The sequence below is a fragment of the Miniopterus natalensis genome, chromosome 4 (genome assembly GCF_054644295.1).
Source record: "Miniopterus natalensis isolate mMinNat1 chromosome 4, mMinNat1.hap1, whole genome shotgun sequence".
Taxonomy (NCBI): Eukaryota; Metazoa; Chordata; class Mammalia; order Chiroptera; family Miniopteridae; genus Miniopterus; species Miniopterus natalensis.
In genome coordinates, this window is record NC_142084.1 from 91609900 (window position 1) to 91630632 (window position 20733).

General features: G+C 50.8%; 1 protein-coding gene and 1 pseudogene across 1 annotated transcript in view; one reads left to right on the forward strand and one right to left on the reverse strand.

The window, feature by feature from the left end:
* Positions 1-356: 356 nt before the first annotated feature.
* On the reverse strand, positions 357-16670 carry LOC148093410 (fatty acid 2-hydroxylase-like; annotated as a pseudogene).
* A 2051-nt stretch (positions 16671-18721) lies between these two features.
* TENM2 (teneurin transmembrane protein 2) overlaps positions 18722-20733 on the forward strand; it is a 258817-nt gene continuing 256805 nt past the window's right edge. Inside the window, exons 1-2 of the mRNA XM_087816191.1 lie at positions 18722-18740; positions 18876-19107. Of these exons, the coding sequence (XP_087672317.1) occupies positions 18722-18740; positions 18876-19107 (251 nt within the window). The remainder of the gene's footprint in view (positions 18741-18875; positions 19108-20733) is intronic.

Consider the following 20733-nt stretch of genomic DNA (forward strand, 5'->3'; position numbering starts at 1 on the left):
ACACAGGTGGATCACAGACCTGTCATGAAGTCACAGGGGTCCGTTTCCTTCATTCCCCTTGGGGCTGATGTTGGCCAGGTCCTAAAGCAGTTCTGTGGCCTAAGACTCTGGGCAGAGATGCTTGTGGAACGGCTGGGATGCTACAGGAAAGAGCTAGTCCCTGAGGGCCATTTGGCCACCAAGTGTGGATCAGGAGGGAAGAAGTCTCAGGGTCAGTCTCAGGCTTTAGGGTCTCCCCAGCACCTTTCACCAAGCCCAGTAGCTGGACAAAGCTCATCCTGCCTGGCCAAGCAAACCTTCTTTTCAGGGTGTGGATGGGGGAGGGGCAGGGGCCACAGTGGGGCTGGGAGTTGTTACTAGATCTTCCAGTGGGGTTCTTCTGGCATCTGAGTGTGGAAAATGTAATCCCAAAATTTAGTGCGGATGCCAAATCTTGACTTCTGATGGGCAAAGTGATGCTTGATGAGGTGGGCCTTCACGTCATACGGGTAGGAGCCCTTGTGGGGTGAGCCGAAGTGCAAGTAGTAATGGGGTACGTCGTAGAGGAGGTAGCCCAGAAGGGCCCCGGCAAACACGGTGCCCCCTACAGCCCCAGGCGGGAGGAGCTGTAAGGTCTGTAGGAGACGGCAGTCGCCAGGGGAAGAGCAGGCGGGAAGCGTCAAAGGGGCCTTGTGGTGCTGGCCCTGCAGGAGAAGGGGCAGTGTGGTGAGGTGAGAGCTGCTGCTGGGTGGCTCCCGGTGACACAGGAAGCGGTGCAGGAGGTGCTCTGTTAGTGTCCAGAGCAGCACCCCCGCACCAGGAGGCCCGGGAACACGGACGTAGGCATGGCCACAGGGCACTACGTGGTGAAGGAAGCCAAGAGCCGGGCATTGCTCTGCACGAGGGATCTGGAGTAGGACCGAATGAGGTACAGCATCGGGGCAGCCAGGTGATGGGGACACTGTGCCAGACAGTGTTGGTGAGGGCCTCCATGAAGCCTGAGTGGGAGAGGCAGAGGGGCCTGGCCACCGGCTGGTGGACCCACTCACCGTCCCTCTCCCCCAAGTGGCCAGCCTGCCACAGCAGGGGCCTCCGCCGGTCCACCGGGTCTTCATGCCAGCCGGCCCCACCGGGCTTGGGCTCCATCGCTGGGTCTGTCCCCTGAGTGTCCGCAGCCCCATGCCCCGTGGAACCCTGAGTGCCCCCTGCAGCTCGCCCACGTAGTGCTGCTCGAGCCCGCAACAAGCCTCTGCCAGTGCGGGTGTGGAGGCCCGTCCAGGTCACGCTGATATCCCTGCCGGCCAGCCCCGCAGCAGCTGCTTGCCCCCCGGGTGCAGCCCCAAGAAGCCGGTGAGGTTGCAGAGGTGGGCCCCACTGCGGCCCCAGCAAGCCCCAGCCACCAGGCGCCCCTGGAGCTCGGTGGGTGAGGAGGAGACGGCAGGGGACAGAGCGGGATCCGTGGCCCAAGACCCGAGCCCGCAGCGCCACCCGGCGCGCCTCTAGCATCCCCTGAGCCCTGGCCACCACCGTCGGGGCTCCTTATCTTTGCAGGTCTGGCCTCAGCACTGGCAGGTTGTCATTTTCCAAGCATCCAGGGACCTCCACCCTCCAGTTGTACATTCCAGCTGGGAAAACAAGATCCTGTAGGGACACCAGTGATGTCACAATTCGGAACACCGAGCGTGTTTTTGACAGGCCCTTGGCAGCCTGGGCTTCCTGGAACAGAACCCCAAGTGGAGAAATGAGTGTTCACAGGGCCTTCTTAAGTTCTCAGAGTAGCTGGAAGAGAGACCTTGCTTACTTAACATGCGACTTTGAACCAACAGAATCCCTTTTTAAAAATCAGAACTAGATATAGACAGCAACCCGGGGGGGGGGGGGGTGCAGAGCAGAGCAACCTGCCCTGGAGCTGCCCGGAGATTGATACCTGACAGCCTGGCCTCGGGGAAGGGCGCAGAGTAAATGCAGATACAGAGCTGTGTGACTGCAGAGCACAATTATGTTTGCTCTTAATAGGTTTTCAGTCATCAATTAAATGTTGAATTATGTTCATTATGCTCTCTTTAAAAATGCAGCCAAATTTAGCTTCCAATTTCAAATTATTAGATCCACGCATCATGGTTAAAATTAAAATATCCAGGCACTTGCAGGCAGTAAGTTTTGCTTATCTGGAAAGTTCGCTCATTTGGACCCCCTCACGTATGAATAATGTGGAATAAAAGACACCTTGGTGACCCCCCTGGCGTGAAGAGCAAGGGCTGTGGCCTCAGATGGCCTGGGCTGGTTCTCACCGTCTACCTGTGTGAACCAAGGCAGGTTCCTTAACCTCGCTAAACCTCAGTCTCCTGATCTATATAATGGGCACCTTCCCTTAGGGTCACTGGGAGGGCTGAGTCAGATTATCTTACTTAGATACTCATGCTATTCTGTGTTGTACAAGTAAACAGCTTATTATTACATATTATTCTGTGTTAAGTAAAGTCCTTAACACAGATCCCAGCACAAAATGCGTGGTCAAATAAGCTAGCTACTGGTATTATAATCCTTATCAGCACTGTTTATGATTAAATATGAAAATGAATTTGACACCACACAGCACTAAAGGAGACTCCGTAGAGTACAAACACGGTGAAGATACCTGAGATTACATCTTACAGAAGCTGTGATGTGACCTGCAATTATCAAACCAGTTCTAGAGGCCAGGCTAAGTTGGGACTCACTCCCCAGGAACACATACCCCCCCGGACTACTTTGCTCGGTTAGCTTGGGAAAGGCTGTTTTCTAGTAAAAATCTGCCCACGTAATATCACATTCGAGCATCGTGTAAACTCCCCAATGTTTTGAATTTTTAGCGCCCTGTCACATTGTTTTATTCTTAAACAGCGGGAAGAAGGGAGCCTGGAAGTGGAGGGCACCCGTTGCGATTACTTAACTCAGAAAACCAGACTCCTCCTCGAGGGAGAGGAGAGATTTAAATGTTCTCTCCCCAAATTTTCTTTCAAACGGTTCGGCTTCCAACTACATCCATGTTATGACCCAAATGTAACCCGGGGAGGGTGCTGGCACGCCCCACTGGCTGTCACCTGTAACAGCAAGGACCTGAAGAGGGCTGCTTCCTTCTGGAAAACAAGCCTAGCCACTGATGTAACACAGAGAAAGGGCTGCTGCCGAGGGAGACGCCGGGGCGAGGGGACCCGGCTGGAGCAACGGGAGGCGTCAGGGGCATGCACCAGGCTGGCAGCGTGGCCCCGGAGGAAAGACGAAGGTAGCTGCCACCCGCCGTTCTGACCGGGGGCTGCCCACATCGCTGCCCCTTCCCACCCGCCCACGGGGCTGTCTTCACTCCGGACACAGTCCCCAGGGCCCCACGCAGCCCAGGCTCTCCAGGGCCCGGTATTTGTGCCCTCGGCTCTACAGTCACCTGTTACAGCAGCCGACCTCGGAGCCTCAGCTTTCCGGGCGTTCGGCGGACGTCCATGCGGACGGCACTGCCCTTGAGTCATCCAGGTAGGGCAGAGTGATGGGTTTTTTTATTGACTTTCCCTGAGACTAGAAGCAAAGAAAAGGGGTGGGAAATATCGAAACAGTAGATGGCATTTTAGCTGCTTCCTTGTGCGTGATGGTGGGAAAGGCCAGGGCGCCCGGGGGACAAGCACAGAGCCGGGGAGAGAGTGTGCCCGGGAAGGGCAGGAGAGAAAGACCTGTCCTGCTTGCTCCGCACGCGGAGCGGGCGCCGAGGGGCCGGGAAGAGCCGCGGGTGCGGTGCGGCCTCGGAGGTACCCGGCAGCGCCTGCGGTCCCCTGGTCGGCTTCTCACGTCTCACGCCTGCCCTTGTCGCCTTCCCGGGATGCGCCCTCGTAGGCCACGACCCTGTTGCGAGCCCAGGCAGTGTCGTCGTCCGCACCCCCTCTCCTTTCTGCTGGCGCCCAGCCCCATCCGTGAGGAGCCCCCTGGGCTGCGGAGGACGGGGCGGGGGCGGGTCGCGGGCCCGCGCTGCGCAGACGGCTTCCTAAGGACACCGCACCTGCTTCCCAGGTTGGGCCGTCGCTACGGGAAACCGTGACGTCCCTTCTCGCTCATCCGGTCACCACCACCTAGCTATTGCCGCTCCCGCTCCCCTTCACCTAGCAGGCCCTGACCTGGGGCCCAGTCGCTCATGCAAGGGGTCAAGGACAGTAAGGAGCGGTGTGGGGGGGATAGCACCTGTGTGTGGCAGCTGGCGGTCGCGGCAGAGAAGGGTCGGTGCCCCCGCGGGGGAGGAGCGTGGTCAGGCAGGTGTGAGACGGGCAGGAGGAGCAGGCGTGTGCTGGTTGCCGGCAGTCACGGCGCAGGGACCAGAGCGAGCCAAGCCACTGAGGGCGGCCACGTAGCCTGCCAGGCCTGTGCTCGGCGCCGCGGGCGTGCCCGCTTCCTGACAGTGCGTTCCCCATAAACCCGTGGCATCGTGCGGGGCTGGGCCGTCGCAGTCAACAAAGCAGGGAGGTTTCCCGCAATTCTCCAGCTCGCGGCCCGCGCCTCCACCTGCCACGCCGACTGGGAGCGCCCTTAGCCGTGCTTTCTGGAGGCTTTCTATACCTTGTTTCTTCTTTTATTTATTTTTTGATCGATTTTAGAGAGAGAGGGGAGAGAGGGGAAAGGGTGAGAGAGAGATTTGCTGGTCCACTCATCTATGCGCTCACTGGTTGATTGCTGTATGTGCCCCGACCAGGGATTGAACCCGCAGCTTTGGTGTATCGGGCCGACGCTCTAACCAGCGGAGCTACCCGGCCAGGGCCCGGTTCTTCTTTTATTATATTGCATGTCTTTCGCCCCCAGAATCGATCCCTTCTGCTGTTGGAAATTTCACAAGACAAACAGAAGTTTCTCTTCCCAGGTAGCAATTTCCATTCATGAAAAATTGCCTCGCATGCAGTCAGGAAGTGGAGCAGGTTGCGGAGCTCTGTAATTTGTTTCCCATCAACTAATAATCTTATTGTGATGCATAATGTAGCGCCGTTAATGTTTCTACAAGGTCATGGATGGCACTGAGTGTCGGGGGGAGGCCCACAGCTCTGTGCGGCGAAGCCGTTCCCCCTCCTTTCACGCGGTTTGGTTTCCTAAGCACCTTGCGACAGATACCTGAGCTTTAGCAAACGATAGGCGAATGATCTGGAATTCAGAAACTATTAGCGATGTGCTGATGGGATTTTTTACACAGATGTTGATCCCATTTTGGATTGGTTTTTATTTTCCAGTGTGCTTTTTTATTTTTTATTTTTAAGGACACAAGCTATCTCTTGGGGGGTTGGTTTGCACCCTGTTTTTGAGAGCATGGCCTCATTTCTCTACCTGAAATGGCTCCTGCTCTTTCCTTCCCCCATCAACACCAAATAATTCAGCCCTGTTCTTTGCATTCCAGGGTGCTTAGTGTTTTATTATATATTTTTAATTATCATACAGTAGCATTGCCTTTATTGTATACAGTTCTATGAATCTTAACGCATGTATAGATTGTGTAGCCACCACCACCATTGTGACACACAACAGCTCTATTTCCTCAAAAACCTCCCTCTTGCTCTCCTTCCGTGGTCACACCCCCTCCCAACCCCACTCCGTGGCAGTCACTGATCTGGTTGGGTCACTGTAGTTTTGTCTTTTTGAGAATGTCCTATGAATGGAATCAGATAGTATGTAACCTTTTGAAACTGACATTTTCATTCATTGTGGTGCCTTTGAGATGCGCCCCCGTTGTTGCACGTATCTATAGTTGGCCTTTTCATGGCTGTATAGTATTCCATTGTACAGGTCTCCCCACTTCGTTTACCCGTTCACTTGTTGTAGGACATCTGGGTTGTCTCTGGTTTTTGGTGATTATGAATCAACCTGCTATACATTTTCACATGTAGTTTTGGGGTGAGCATAGTTTTCCTTTCATTTAGGGTGAGTACCTAGGATTGGGACTGTCAGGTGGTGTGGTAAATGGAACATCATGGGAAACTGGCAAACTGTTTCCCAGCGTGACTGTACCATTTAGTATTCCTACACCAATGAGTGAGCGGTACTATCATGGTATTTTTATTGAAGTTCATGTCTGTCAAAAATATATTCTAGCCCAGACAGATAACTCATGGGGCCCAGCAAAGATGCTCAACAATTAATGGCCCAGTGAATGAGCACATGAACCAATGAAGACATGAATGAAGGACTGAACCAACAGATGATTAGAAATCATTTGCCACAGCAGACCGAGTCTGTGCGCCCCTAGTCCTGGGTAAGGAATTTCACTGGAGAGAAGACAAAATGAATTTTGTGGGAAGAGGTGTGTTGTCTTTGCCTTTCTCCCACAAAATCAGAAAAGCTTTATCGCATGGCTACATTGCTGGGCTCTGCACAAAGAGACACCCACAGAGTGAAAACTCTTTCCAATTGTATGCCAGGTATAATTTATGAAGATTTAATGGGCTAAATACGGCCCAGTGGAGTTCTTCAGTATATAAGGTACCAGTGTTAACTCAAATGCTAGTCCTAGAACAGGGCAACCATCAAACGTCTTATGCTTGTCAGCATAGAGTTAGGGAGCCCTTGAGCTTCACCTGATCCAATCTAGGAAGCCTTCATGAAAGAGGAGGAACCCCATAAATCTTGCTTTTGATTTGCAAGCTTTCCACAGAACTGTCTTTTTTCTTTGCCACATCCAGTTGCTTTTTGGTCTCAACAACTGTACATAGAGGAAGCAGGGTTCGCCCTGCTCAGGTGAGTCAGGGGCCTGTCGCAAAGACCTTTGATACAACAGATTCGTGGCGGAGAGCACGCCTTTCCAGGTGGCACAGGGAGCCACCAGAGCTCCTGTGAGTCAGAGTTTGGGAATAAAATGTGTCTGTTCCCACTTGGGGTGTGTCAGAGGCCTCTGCCATCATTAGTTCTCTGGGGATTTCTGCTTGTAAAGCATTTCTTGTCATGATTCAGTTGCCATGGGAAGAGAAATGAGTTGCTGCTGTTTGCGTGAGACGGAGCTGTGTTTTCGGCAGGGAAGCCTCACAGTAATTTTTTTTCTTGAACGTTGGTCATGTTCAAGCTTTTGAGATTTGTCTCTAATGATACTACACCACAGCCCCTGTGAAAGATGTTCATTTCTGTTAGAATTTGGGCTTCCCTTTGAATCCTTTGTGCTTGCCGTATTTCTCAGTACGTAACTAATTAATTAATTCGGTAACCCTTCATTGTGTTTGCTAAGTGTCCCAGGAGCCAAGAGAATGAAATAGCATCCTTGCCTTCAAGGGGCTTACTTCCTAGAGCAGAGACTATTTTTAACGATGTGATGATGTATACTTTCGAGAAAAAGAGGGTGAGATCCCTGAGGTTGTCTGGGGAGAGGTGTCTTAAAAGGTGATGTCTGAGCTGAGCCCTGCATGTGTTAAAGGAGCGAGCCACTCGGTTATCTGTATCCCCAAGCCAAGGGCGTCACAAGTGCAAAGGTCCTGAGACAGAAACCTGCCTGTCTCGGTCCCAAATCCATCCATCCGGCAAAGGCAAGTGAGGATCTGGGCCTTTCCTATTTATTTCAGCTGAGAACTAGGCTTGAAACTGAACAAAAGAGACAAACCTAGGCTGGTATTCCGGCCAATCCGTAACACAACCCAGACTGAAACTGTCTTTGTTCTTGCTTTCCCTCTGCCCGAAGCCTTGTCCCCCCAGACATTGGAATGGCTGTCTCTGTATTTCCTTCAGGTCTCTGATCAAATAGCGTCTTACTGAGAAGCCTTCCCAGACCACACTATTCAAGTGTCAGATAAACAGTGTTAGAGGTAGAAATTATTTTCTCCGCCAAACCTGATTATTTCACGAGAGGGATGACTCCCTTTCTCTGTTATGGGATTAGGAATGATCCCATTTGAGATGATAAATACCAGAAAATTTCAGGAACCCAAGGAGCCCGGAGAAACAGATTGCTAATTCATGACTTAAGCCTTCGAAATGTGATGAATGGCCCAGGCCCTGCGCGAGCTGTCGGAAGGGGAATTGCAACGACAGAGCAACCTGCCGGGCTCGTGCTCCAGTGTGAGCAAAAGACCCTTGAGAGCCTTGACTTTCCTGTAGGCTTCCCGCAGGCTTCCCGCGCACCAGGGGGGCCGCTGCGAGACACGACCCCCCGGATTCTGCAACGCCCGGGCCTTCCCACGCTGATTTTCATAGGGAACGAGAAAATTCATAAAAGGTAAAAAAGCTGCTTCAGATTGCCCGCCACACACGGTTTCATTTCAGTGTATTTCGGCCACCAAAGGTGAAAAGAAAGAGTGCTGGTTAATTTTATATTCCACAAGACCTCGAGCTCCTGTGACTCATTAGCAGGACAAAGGGACCCGTATTCTTAATGGCGCTATTTACCTTTAACATATCTGGCAACGGGAAGTTTTCCAAGTCATTAAATTAATAATCTCTGACTCACAGGGTCTTTTGATTGCTCTCTTCACCACCGCAAGAAAGAATTCACTTATTTAGGCAAAAAATAAATGACATTTCCCAAGTGCTTTCTGTTTGTGATGCATTTTCTAAGCACTTTCACTTGAAGTAAATACTATCATCTCATTTAACGCTCTTTACCAAGCAGGAGTAACCACCTGTGGATGGGGTGGGAGGTAGATTTTCTCATGTTTCCCTGCTTAGCACTGGGTACCCCTGGGTCCATGCTACACAGTAAGAAGGGCCAGGAGCGATTTCTGATCCACTTTATCTGGGAGCTGCAAAGCCACTCTCGGGCAGCTTTGAAGGAAACCACTAGACAGTTAGGAATAAAATCCAAAGAGTGCTCTCTGGCAGTCCCTGCAGCATGTCATCCTGGTCAGGCTTCTTCAGGAAGCTCCCAGGTATTTGTTTTCTTGGGTAATTAATTACCTGACTGCATACGTGTGTGCGTGCGTGTGTGCATGTGTGCATGCATGTGTGTCTCGAAGGCAGGAAGGATGTCCTGAAGATATCTCTGCAGCACGCCTGATACATGCCATCACATCGGCAGTCACCTGCCACGAAACCAGATGCAGTCTGAGGCCTGGCATTCCGCTGACTTTGGCTTCTCTCGCATGGAGAAACTTTTGTTCCCTCGCACTGTAAGGCAGGGACCGTCACAGATTTGGGGGAAAGGTCACCCAGATAGTGAGTAATTCTGCTGAGCTTTGAAGGGAACATGCTCTGGGAACCTTTATTCTGCACTTGCCATTTGGCCGGTGTGCCCGGGACTAATGAATGGTGGACTTCAGAGCTTGTGCCCATCGCCCTGCTCATCAGAGGCTCAATCGGAAATCAAAATCATATCTTATCTTTGTTTCGATTATCTTCCTGTGTTCGGGGCAAAAGCACCATGACCATCTCAAAGAAAGAAAGAAAAAATCTGAAATACACCCCAAGGAAAACCTAAGAGCTGAAGAATGACATCTTGATGGAAGAAAATCCCTCTTTGAGTTTTACTTTTCAGAAAAAAAAATATATACATATATATATTTATATATATATAGCCTGGTCTTTGAAAATCATATTACTTTTCACGGATAGGGAAATATCCAAATTTTGCCCAGCCTATTTGACAATAAGACCTTGAAAAGCTATGCGATGGGCTGGAATAAGAGGAGTTTAAATTTTTGATGCAATTCTCTGCTTGGGAAAGTGATAATGCAGCTCAAATAACAGAGAGTATTTTCTGCTGCAGCGTAACAATCAACATAATGTCTGGGCGTATTAATAATTTCACTCCTAAACTTCTCGATAGGGAGAGCATGGGTCTTAATAGCATTGTCAAGATCCTTAGGGCAATTGAAAAACCCAAAATCATTACTTTCCACTGATAGGCTTTCCTCTCTCAGAGGATGCCAAGATACCAAGGGTAATGTAGATTTATTGAAATGCGCAGATAGGCACTGCTGGGATGTAACTCTGCAATAAAATCTCTTTAGAAGGGCTGCTCTCAAATATTTCAAGTGGTCTTTTTTTTGGCTTTGTCATTTGGAAAGTAGCTAAATGGAGTTGACATTGATCTCAAGTGATACTTTCCTGATGATTCCAAAAAGCCAGAGTATGGGAGTACAGTAAAAATGGTGTGGTACGGATGATTAAAATCCCTTTCTGACCTATCACACATGAGAACTCGCCCTCTCGGGGCAGGATGGTCCCAAACCCACAATCGCTGCTCCCTGTGTGTGGGGCTGGGCCTTAGAGCAGGAAGGGCTCTGCGCTGTGATTACAGCCAGGCCTGAAGCACTGGAACAGATTCCAGGACCCCCCTCGAACCCTCAAGTGTACAATAGGCTCTCAGATGGCCATCAATCACCTAACAAGCTCCGTCTGAAAAATATCAACAGCAGCAGGGTCCCAGCCAAAAGGACCAGCTTCAGGTTGCTGGGGAAAGTGATTTGTAAGTGGTATGAAGTGCTCCCCATCTGAGATCTAACTTTGATTCCAGCGGGGCTCTGCAACAGACATCTTGGTTATGAATATATGTATACACATATATACAGAGGGAAACACCATTTATGTGTAATGTCAAGAACAGGCAAACCCATAGAAACAAAAAGTAGATTACTACTTGCCAGGAGTTTGGGGACGGAGGGGCTGGAGAGTCATGTTACTGGCTGTGGGGTTTCCTTGAGGTTGATAAAATATTCTAAAATTAGGTAGTGGTAAGAGTTGCACATCTTGGTGAATATACTATATAAAAAAACACACTGAAATGCATACTTTAAAAAGCTGAACTTTATTGCATTGTAATAAAACTGTTATAAAAAGAATTGGTGATCAGGCAGAGCAAGGAAAAAACAGATAAAAACAAAAGGGGTCAAAGTCACCTTCCCTGCATCCAGCTGTCCCGCTGTTAAAGGGCCCTCGAAGGGCAATGAGAATTCACTGAATTAACTAAGGGAAGACCCATCAGATTTCAGCAAAGAACAGGAACGCTCAGAGAACAGGGGCAGAGATCCGCTCCAGCCTGTCTCGCCGAGGCTCCCACACGTAACCCCGGGAACGTGAGTCTGTATTCACTCATTCATTCACCGGGTACTAGTTCTGTGCCAGGCACTGCAGCCTTGCTCTGGGGATAGAAAAACAAGGGTGACAGACTCCTGGCACTGGAGGAGCCACAATGGAGCAAGAAAACAGGAGAGTCCAAAAATAATATGAAACCATATGCCGAGGGTTACAAAAGAGAGGGACCCAGTGTGCGCTGGAGAGGGACACAGGTGTGGTGCAGCTAAATACAAAATTTAAGGAGGAAAACGTATCATTTACCCTTCCTGTGCTTCAACTTCCCCATCTTCAGCTGGAGAGCAGTATTTACTTTGTACGTTGTCGCAGGTTTTAAACAAGGTGACGTATGTCCAGCGCTTCACACGCAGCTGGTGCTTATTGGGCCAGAGCTGTTGTTCCCGGATGATCGGAGGTGCCCCGCTGAACCCTAGTTTTTCCAGAATGCAGGTAGAGCTGACCACACCTTGGCTTCTGAGCCTGCAAGCGATTACTCCTTAGGACTGCAGCCCCCGTGCCTGCACCTCGCAGCTGGACCCGTGTGTCCTGGAGAACGCACTTGGGACGTTTTCCCTCTGAGGTCGGATTTTGTGTGTCAGCAGGAGAGTGACAAGTCTTTGGTCATGAGGGAGCACAGCCATTTCCTTGTCGGGTGCTGTGCTCAGGCTGAGAGGGGCCTCTCCCTCCGGGACAGTCCCTGGCCCAGCGCTGTGCAGGCCGGGCGAGCGGCCCCAGCCAGAGCTGCAGCCTCGGCCGGAGATGTGCAAGGAGACCTGACTGGGCCGCCTCCTTCCTTCCTTCCTTCCTTCCTTCCTTCCTTCCTTCCTCCCTCCCTCCCTCCCTCCCTCCCTCCCTCCCTCCCTCCCTCCTTCCCTCCTTCCCTCCTTCCTTCCTTCCTTCCTTCCTTCCTTCCTTCCTTCCTTCCTTCCTTCCTTCCTTCCTTCCTCCCTCCCTTCCCTCCCTCCCTCCCTCCCTCCCTCCCTCCCTCCTTCCTTCCTTCCTTCCTTCCTTCCTTTCTTCCTTCCCTCCTTCCCTCCTTCCCTCCCTCCCCCTTCCCTCCTTCCCTCCCTCCCCCTTCCCCCCTTCCCCCCTTCCCTCCCTCCCCCCTTCCCTCCCTCCCTCCTTCCTTCCTTCCTTCCTTCCTTCCTTCCTTCCTTCCTTCCTTCCTTCCTTCCTTCCTTCCCTCCTTCCCTCCCTCCCTCCCTCCCTCCCTCCCCCCTCCCTCCCTCCCTCCCTCCCTCCCTCCTTCCTTCCTTCCTTCCTTCCCTCCTTCCTTCCCTCCCTCCTCCCTCCCTCCCTCCCTCCCTCCCTCCTTCCTTCCCTCCTTCCTTCCTTCCTTCCCTCCCTCCTTCCCTCCCTCCTTCCCTCCCTCCTTCCCTCCCTCCTTCCTTCCCTCCTCCCCTCCCTCCCTCCCTCCCCCCTCCCTCCCTCCCTCCTTCCCTCCCTCCTCTCCTCCCTCCTGAGACACGGAGAAAGGCTGCAGCCTGTGACAACAGCAGCCAGATCCGAGAAATACTGCGGACCAGCCAACCGCCCTGCGAGGCCAGCGACACCATATGTCAGTCAGTAATCAAAAATAAAAGTCCGTTCCTTAGGGGACAAATCATTCCGTAGATATCAAGACAGGGAAGGAGGGAGCAAGCTGAATGTCCGAAGTGCCCAGTACTTAGAGACAAGTCAGGAAATCTCTTTCCATCTCTTTGCAAACACAGGAGGAGGCTGGATCTGGACCCGCCCTCCGTCCCAGAGTTTTTTGGCAAAGGACCTCCACCCAGAGCAGGCAGGATGAGCTGGGGCTGAGCTGGGAGCACGCGCCACTGTGCCTGCCCCCGACCAGCCTCCTGGCTGCCCTGCCCAGCCCTCCCGAGCCAGGGCTGCAGCTCAGCTCGGAGGAAGCTTGGGGAGGGCCTTGGGGAAGGCGCAGGAGAGGGGGCGCACTGCAGGGTGGTGGTTCTGGCCTATTTCTCCCGACTCAGGCAGCACTGGGAGGTGCAGAGATTAGAGTCAGGCAGTTCCCTCCAATTTCCCACAAGATTGGGCTCTGCCATTTAAGCAAATGTGCAAAGAAGTGGATGGAGCCCGTTTTCCTCTGTATTTGCTGGGGCGTGCGTGAACCAGGGGCAGGGTCCCCGTGCCTCGCCTGTGTGGGCGCACCCTGCCGCCTCCTGTTCCTCTGCAGAGTGGGGAAGGGATCCGACAGCAGCTCTTCCACTTACTAAGCTCCGTGGCCTTCGGTGCCTTACTCGACCTCCCGGAACCTCACCTCCTGGATCTGCGAAATGGGCATGATAACAGAGCCTGCCCCTAGGAGTGCCTGGGAATACACCGAAATAACTGACGCACAGCACTTAGCACAGGACCAGACACACGGGGAGAGCTTCGCAGGCAGCTGTTGCCATTGTGATTGTTTTGTAGTGATTGACATCCAGGGCTTTGTTTATGGAAATGAAACAGTTCTGAATCCCAAATTCCATTTCTTCGGGCTCTTAGAGAGACGTTCTTGAGACTGCCTGTGTTATGCCTCGGCCGTGTCACTTAGTCACTGTGTCCTTCTGCAGACAACTTGAGGGTGGGGATGCGGTCTGAGGTTTGGCAATTCACCTCCGTATGTTGATCTGATCTCGCCCTACAAAAGGCTGCCACTCAAAGAGCTAGAAAAACTGGAGTGTCCCAGAAGGTACACAGTATTTGCCCCAGAGCCATAGCTGTTGCTGTAATTACTATTATTAGTACTATTAATTATAACACAATAATATATAATGATAATATTTATTAATAGCTTGCTAAGTGCCAAGAATTGTGCAAGGTTTCTAATGGATAGTCTCATCTGATCCTCCTAACAGCCATATGAGAGAAGTAAAATTACTGTACCCGTTTTCCAGATGAAGAAACTGGCTCAGAAAAAAAAAAATACGGAGATTTGCAGGGGTCACACAGCTAGTAGGTGGCCCCGCCAGGGTTCAGAGCCGACCACCAGCCTGGCTGTCCACAGCCGACTCTTCCTAACTCTAACCAGAGGCTGTTATTCTTGCAAATCCTCACCTCCGCTTTCCTCTGGCTCCCACTCAAGGTCAAATTTGAACAGGGCGTCCTGGTGCCAGTTTTCATCAGCCAGAGACTATAGGCTTCTGCCAACAGCAGCCCCACCTGTGGCATCTTCAAATTGTTGTCAAGATATAACTCGCCCCATAGACATGATTTGGTAGAAGGCAGAGAGTTTGTGGTTAATTCGTCATCTCGGGGTCTGAGGGGTTGAAAATTTTAAAGACCAACCCTTGGCATGGCTTCTTCAAGAACAAGTCCATTATTAGCAGCCAGGTAGGCCTCGACGTTTATTTCTTTCATACCTTTTATGATCATTTTTAATCTCCAGGAAAAATTGGTGTGGACTGTAGAGTAAGACAAGGGTCTCTCATTTTTCCCTGCCCTCCCTCTCACATCCATACCCCCCTCTCCTTGGCAAGGGTAGACCCAGCCTGAATGCCTCCCTCAGCTGTTTATTTAGGAAGATGCAACAGCAATGGCCAATTATTAAGAATTTACTCCCTCAGCTCCAAAGAAAATTCTTTCTTTATACGTTATTTACGGCGTGGGTGTTGGTTGTTTCCACAGGCTGTTTGAGCACCCCTAGTCTAGTCAACACAAGAGTTGCTACTCCCAAGATTTTACAGTCCCCACATCTAACTGTGTTGGAACTGATACTGTTACCTGACAGAGACGCACAGCTTTGTCTTTCTTAAGACTCCACTGTGAACCCACGGGCGTTTAGGAAAAGCAGAATATGTGAATAGCATCCCTGTCAAGATCAAAACTTCTGGCAACTCTCCCACAATGAACCTAAAAACACAGAAGCAGAGACCATTTAGTCAAACAAGACCAAACAAGCAAACAGGACTAATTAAGTGCATATTCAAAGGCTTACATTTTAAATATATAAGAAGCACCTTGTCTATATATTCACTCGCCTTTGCCAAGTGTCTTACCTCTCCACCCTAGCTTTTCACAAAGAACCAATATACAGCTCCTTCTCCTAGGACTGAAAGTCCCACAATGCCTAAAATAAACCCCAGATTCTCAGCTCAAGGTGTTTCAGGTAAAATAGAATCGGTTAGTTAACCCCATGATTTTAATGACAGTTGCTTTTCCCCTGCTAATAGCATACTTATTAGGTGGATACTGTGGAAGCATTTATGTTACATAGTTATTCGTGGCTCAATTGCATTATTATGTGAGTTCATTATTTATGTGATAGATGAACTATTAATAATATGTACCCAAGAAATTAAATTAAACCCAAGAAATGTGCGAAACACCCAGTGGACGTGAGGGTTCCCTCCTCAAAGGAAGTTGCTCGTTTCGCTTTCACCGTGGATCGAAGACCCCGGTTGCCTGGGGAAGGGGCTTTTTCGCATTCTGGCTTCTTGAAGAGCAGCGAGGCATGTTGCCGCCGCCGTTTGCCGTTCTGAAACGGAAAACCATCCCATCCAGCGAGCACAGAGGCCGACCGTGATGAAAACTGATACATGCCAGGAAGTGCCTGAGATCAGCAGTTGCAGCCAAAGTGCTGTCATGTCAGGGGCGCATCGCCCACACCGAATAGGAAAGCTCCGGTTAAGCCGGCAGTCGGACACGCACCTGCCTGCCGCTGGGCAGCATAAACGCGTGCCCCTGGCCGGGTTAGCGTCCCGGGGTGGCTGGGGTTGGTGGCCAGCAGAAAACCCCCCGAGGGCATTCAGCTCTATGCCACTGTTGCCAGGAAGGAGCACAGATTCGGTACTTCTGTTACGTGTTTGTTTTCAAGAGAAGTCAGGAATCTGGAACATTATACAGTATCTTGACTTTGAATTTTCGGTACCACTCACCCTGGGGGCAGCCAGTGCGGGACGTCTGCCCTAGACAGACAAATGTTCCTTCCCCTTCGCCAGTCTGGGCCCCTTCACAGCTGCAGCTCTGGCTTCTCCATCCTTTCGTTCCCAGAAGAACCGAGCGGTGGCCCAGCCACATAGTTTTTGGGGAACCTGCCAACCACCAGGTAGCACGTTCCCCAGTTTCCATCCACGCTTCCCCTCTAACTTTTAGAGCAACCCGATAGGTAGTTGCTGCCGCTTTCACCATCTGGCAGAGGATGACCGTGCTGAGAATTCGAGAAACGAGGCTGTGGGCCCAGGCTCACACACCCGGAGAGTGCCAGAGCCAGCCCTTGAACCCAGCTCTTCAGATGCGATCTGCTACCCGCCGGCCGGGTGCCCCCCAGATGCTCCCACCTAACTCCACATAGGCCCCCGTGGTGGCGGCTGGCACTCTGGGTCGTGCTATCTTCTCCTTCTAGCTCCTGTTCCTAATTGAAAAATATGACTTTTGGATAGACACATAAATGCGCAAATGTAAACGGTGTCATGGTGGAAATGAACCACGGTAGTGAGCAGATTGGCTTCCAACACGGAGGAAGCCGGGTTATTTTTTGTTGCTCTCGGCGATGCGGTTTCCCAGCCGTGAAGCAGCAGGTCGGGAGGGCAGGGTGAGTGAAGAATGCGCTCATCTCCCCCCCCCCCGTACCCCTCTTTGCCCATCTCCCCCACGAAGCCCTTGGCCTTCTCTTGGAGGGAAGTGGAAGGAGGGCTTGACTTGCCCCGGGCTGGCAGGCGGCCCTCCGCTTCCCTGGGCATCACCCCGGGGGAGCAGCTGGGCAAGGCCACCGCGGGCATCCCGCCCACAGGAGCGCAGAGGGGCCGGGAGGGCCGCGCTGGGCGGGCAGAGAAACCTTAGCCCGGGGTGAAGAGGCGGGAAGCGCGGGTTTCGGTGTCTCACTGAGTGACTCAAACCCCTCACACAGCCTCTTTGTACTTGGGAGAGTGTGTGGTCTGGAGGGCGGGAGCCGGGGGCTGGAGCTGGAAAGTCCGGGCTTGGGGCCGGGGAGGGGGAGGGGGGTTCTCACTTGTGCACTGACTCATCTCGTCTTCCCCAGGCAAGTCTCATAATTATCTTCTTAACAGAGAGTAACGACACCTCCTGGATGGCAGTCGAGAGGGGGGAGGAGAGGCAGGAGAATTCATTAACCGCGGGTGAGGGGCCTGGACGGCACCTCTGAACGATCATTATTACATCACTTCACCCCCTTTTCTCACCCCCTCCCACTAATCTGAGACAAATGCTAAATAACTATATAATAATACATTACTAGACAGAAAAATACAATAGCCTGCTACGGCTATGAAACTTCCTCAAAGATGTGTTTAAAATGTCACTGGCGCATAATGTAAAATGCGAATTACAGGTTCATTTGGGGGCCGCGGTTTGAAATCTATGCCATTGTAACAGTGGCATTTCCCACTGGGTTTTAGTTTTAGTTGTCTTTTTCTGAACACCGGAAAAAAAAAAAATCTTCCCCAAGTAATTTCAGCCCAGAGATGCAAACTTCGAGGGACCACTTTCCTCCGTGTTTTTCTTTCTTGATTTCCTTGGTCATGATGTTCTCCAAACCCAGTATCTTCTCGGCGCCTTGTCTTTTCCTCAGAATGAGTCTGCGGGCGTCGCAGGAGCCACGAAATGTAGATTACACCTTTTGGAGATGTAGCCCGGCCACATAAGGATACAAGTAGTTGAAATGTGTGTCCAATTGCTAGTTTAAATGACTTGAGCCAACTTCTTAAAGCCAGGACAGCAGGGGCCGAGGATTTTAAAAGTTGGCAGGAGCCAAAAATGACAAGGCTCAGCAATCACCTGGTGAGCTGCCAACCCTGACTGGAGTCTTCAAAAAATAAACTTTCTCAAAGGACACAAACCAAAAGTCAGGTTTCCGCAACCATTAAAAACCAAATTATAGGCTTCCATTGCATCGTGAACTGCTTGCATTTCTCATTATGCTTAAAATATTTCATTGTGTGGATTGAGACTGGGTTGCTAGGAAAACCTTGTATGGAGTTGTCATACGTGGTCAGATTTACCAGGGAGTATGTACAGAGGTATAGCTCTCCTTTGTGTGTCTTTCCTGCACGGATGGAGAATTTCAAGGTTGGAAAACAGGGTGCAGTTTGCAGTCAAGGTCATGGCTTGAAAACATCAACCCTGACCTTCTCCAGAGACAGAGTCCTCAGGGTTCGGCTCCCAGAGGGGAGATGGCATCAACCGGCTGATCTGAGCGGGCTCGCAGGTGTGCTTATGTTGACTCTAAAAATTTTTTTTAAATGTATACATATGTGTGTGTATATAGAGACGCACACAGAAATGCATACGTATATTTTTTAGGTAACTGGCAACATTATTTTAAATGGGAAATTTTATCTGAAGGTCCAGTTCATTAACTTTCTTAGAAAAGCTAGATCTGTTGCCTTGAGCGCTAACCCCCCCCCCCCCCCGGGCACGTGGGCCTGGCCCTGAGCGAGGGCTGCCACTGTGCTCTCTAGTTGGCCTCATTCCAACGACGGGCCCGTTTGCTTTCCTGCCCGCCCCTGCAGGTGTTCAGATGCGCTTCTCCGTGGCTCAGAGTGTGCCGTAGTTTGATGATCTTTAGAAAAAGGAAGGAGTTTCATAGAATGTGTGCGGTGTACTGGTCTACCAGGAATTGGAACGGGGACTTGTCCCAGGAATGACCGGCCTTGAATGTCATGTTACTTTCCCTGCAGGATTAGCATGTTTCCAATAATTCCACGGGTCAGCCTCCACCAGCCTGCTTTTGCTAACCGGGTTTCTTCCTCTCTGTTTGATGCCTGTGGAAAAGGCAGAGGAAAGCATGTTATTATGAGTAACTGACGCTGGGATGCCGCATGAGGCCTCAGGTCTCTCCAGTTTGCAACCTTGGGCCGTTGCCAACACAGAGACTTTGATTCCAGGCTCCCCTCCCCGGGTTTGCCCATGGTCTGTCGCTGTGATCCGCAGTCACTGACGGTCATCTGTCCTTTCTCTCCTTTCAGGCCCTCCAAACCACAGCCAGTCGACGCTGAGGCCCCCTCTGCCGCCCCCGCACAACCACACGCTGTCCCATCACCACTCGTCCGCCAACTCCCTCAACAGGAACTCGCTGACCAACCGGCGCAGCCAGATCCACGCCCCGGCCCCCGCGCCCAATGACCTGGCCACCACGCCCGAGTCTGTTCAGCTTCAGGACAGCTGGGTGCTAAACAGCAACGTGCCGCTGGAGACCCGGTAAGTCCCCGTGACCCATCATGCCCGTGGCCCTACCTGGGGCGCCCGGACGGAGACACCGGTGGCAAGTGGGGGAGAAAATCTTGGCATAAATAAATGAGACCAGTCTACCGCCTCCTTGTGGTTCCCCCGGGTAATTTGACCCTGGATGGTAGGTTGACGGGTGTTTCTTTGTTCACACGTGTCTCCTTTTAATGCTTGTTTACTCTCTTAGACAGCTCTTGTGTACCCAACTAATAGAATTAGCATAACATATTTTTCCTCAGAGGCTCATGGGAAACATGCTTATAAGGATATATTGACTGAAAGCTGCTGATAAATTATGCATTTGGCCTTTCTTGAAGTAATAAATGAAGGCTCATTTGAAATTAAGTGTTTGGGGAGACCTTGAGACACAATCCCTGATTCCAGACTGACGGAAGTATAGTTTTAATTTATATTTCATCCAACACGCAGTCTCGCCTTAATCCCTCCCGGACACACCAGCAGCTTGGCGCCTGCGGGGCAAACAGTAATGTATCAAAACAAACAAGAGAGAAGGGGCCGAGTTTATGTTGGGAGGCGAGGGTTTCAAAGTGATCTCCAGGCCTGGCTTTGGTTTTGCCTTTGCTTCTGGCCTTTCCTCACCTTTGCTTCCGGCCTTGCAACACCACGTCCACCTTCATGGCCTGAAAGAAGGTGCATCGGTGACAGCGTGGGGCGGGGAGGTGACTGCCAGCGAAGGCCGCACGTGGGCGGGCCAGGTGGGAGGCCTTGGTGCTCCATCCCCCGGACACCTGCATGGTGTCGGTGCTCCAGCCGTTACGGTTTCCTTGTCTGGAAGAACCATGGAGCCTGAACAGAGAAAGGGGCTAATTCATGAGGACCCTTCCAAAGGTCCTCACGCGGGTTTTAAACTCTTGTTTTGTTTCGTTTTGTTTAACACGAGCTTTCACGAGAGCGCATGTGTTATTGGGTCTCAACTGCAAAAATATGTTAGCCACATGTAGAAAAAAATTAACTTACTGAGAATGTAACTGTATATTTGTAAAGGCCAGATGAAAGAATACTAATTATTTCCCTTGTAAGTACTTAGGTTTAAGGAAAGACAGATATAATCTGTCATTTTTTTTTTTTTTGGTAATGGCCAGTGAATTTTCTGCAGTGAGCTGACAACTATTTTGCAAGCCATAGATTTTCATGCTGTGTTTTGTTTTGTTTAGGTCAATAGCGTTGCCTTTCATAGGAACAGTCCTTTCGGTAACTGAGGTATAATTGACATATAGTAGAATATTAGTTTCATGTGTGCAACAGAATGATTTGTATTTGTATATATTGTGAAATGGTCACCCCACTAGGTCTAGTTACAACCGTCACCATGACATTGGTCGCCATAACATAGTTATAAAAAATGTTTTCTTACGATGAGAACCTTTAAGTTCTTCCTTTGCAGCTTTCAGATCTGCAATGCCCAAAGTCTGTACCTTATGAGTCCCTTCACTCACCTCTCCCCCCCTCCATGCCCCACCTCTGGCAACCACCACTCTGCTCTCTCTATGAGTTTTTTGTTTTTGTTTTTTTAAGATTTCACATACAAGTGAGGTCAGTATTTATCTTTCTCTATCTAGCTTATTTTGCTTAGCGTAG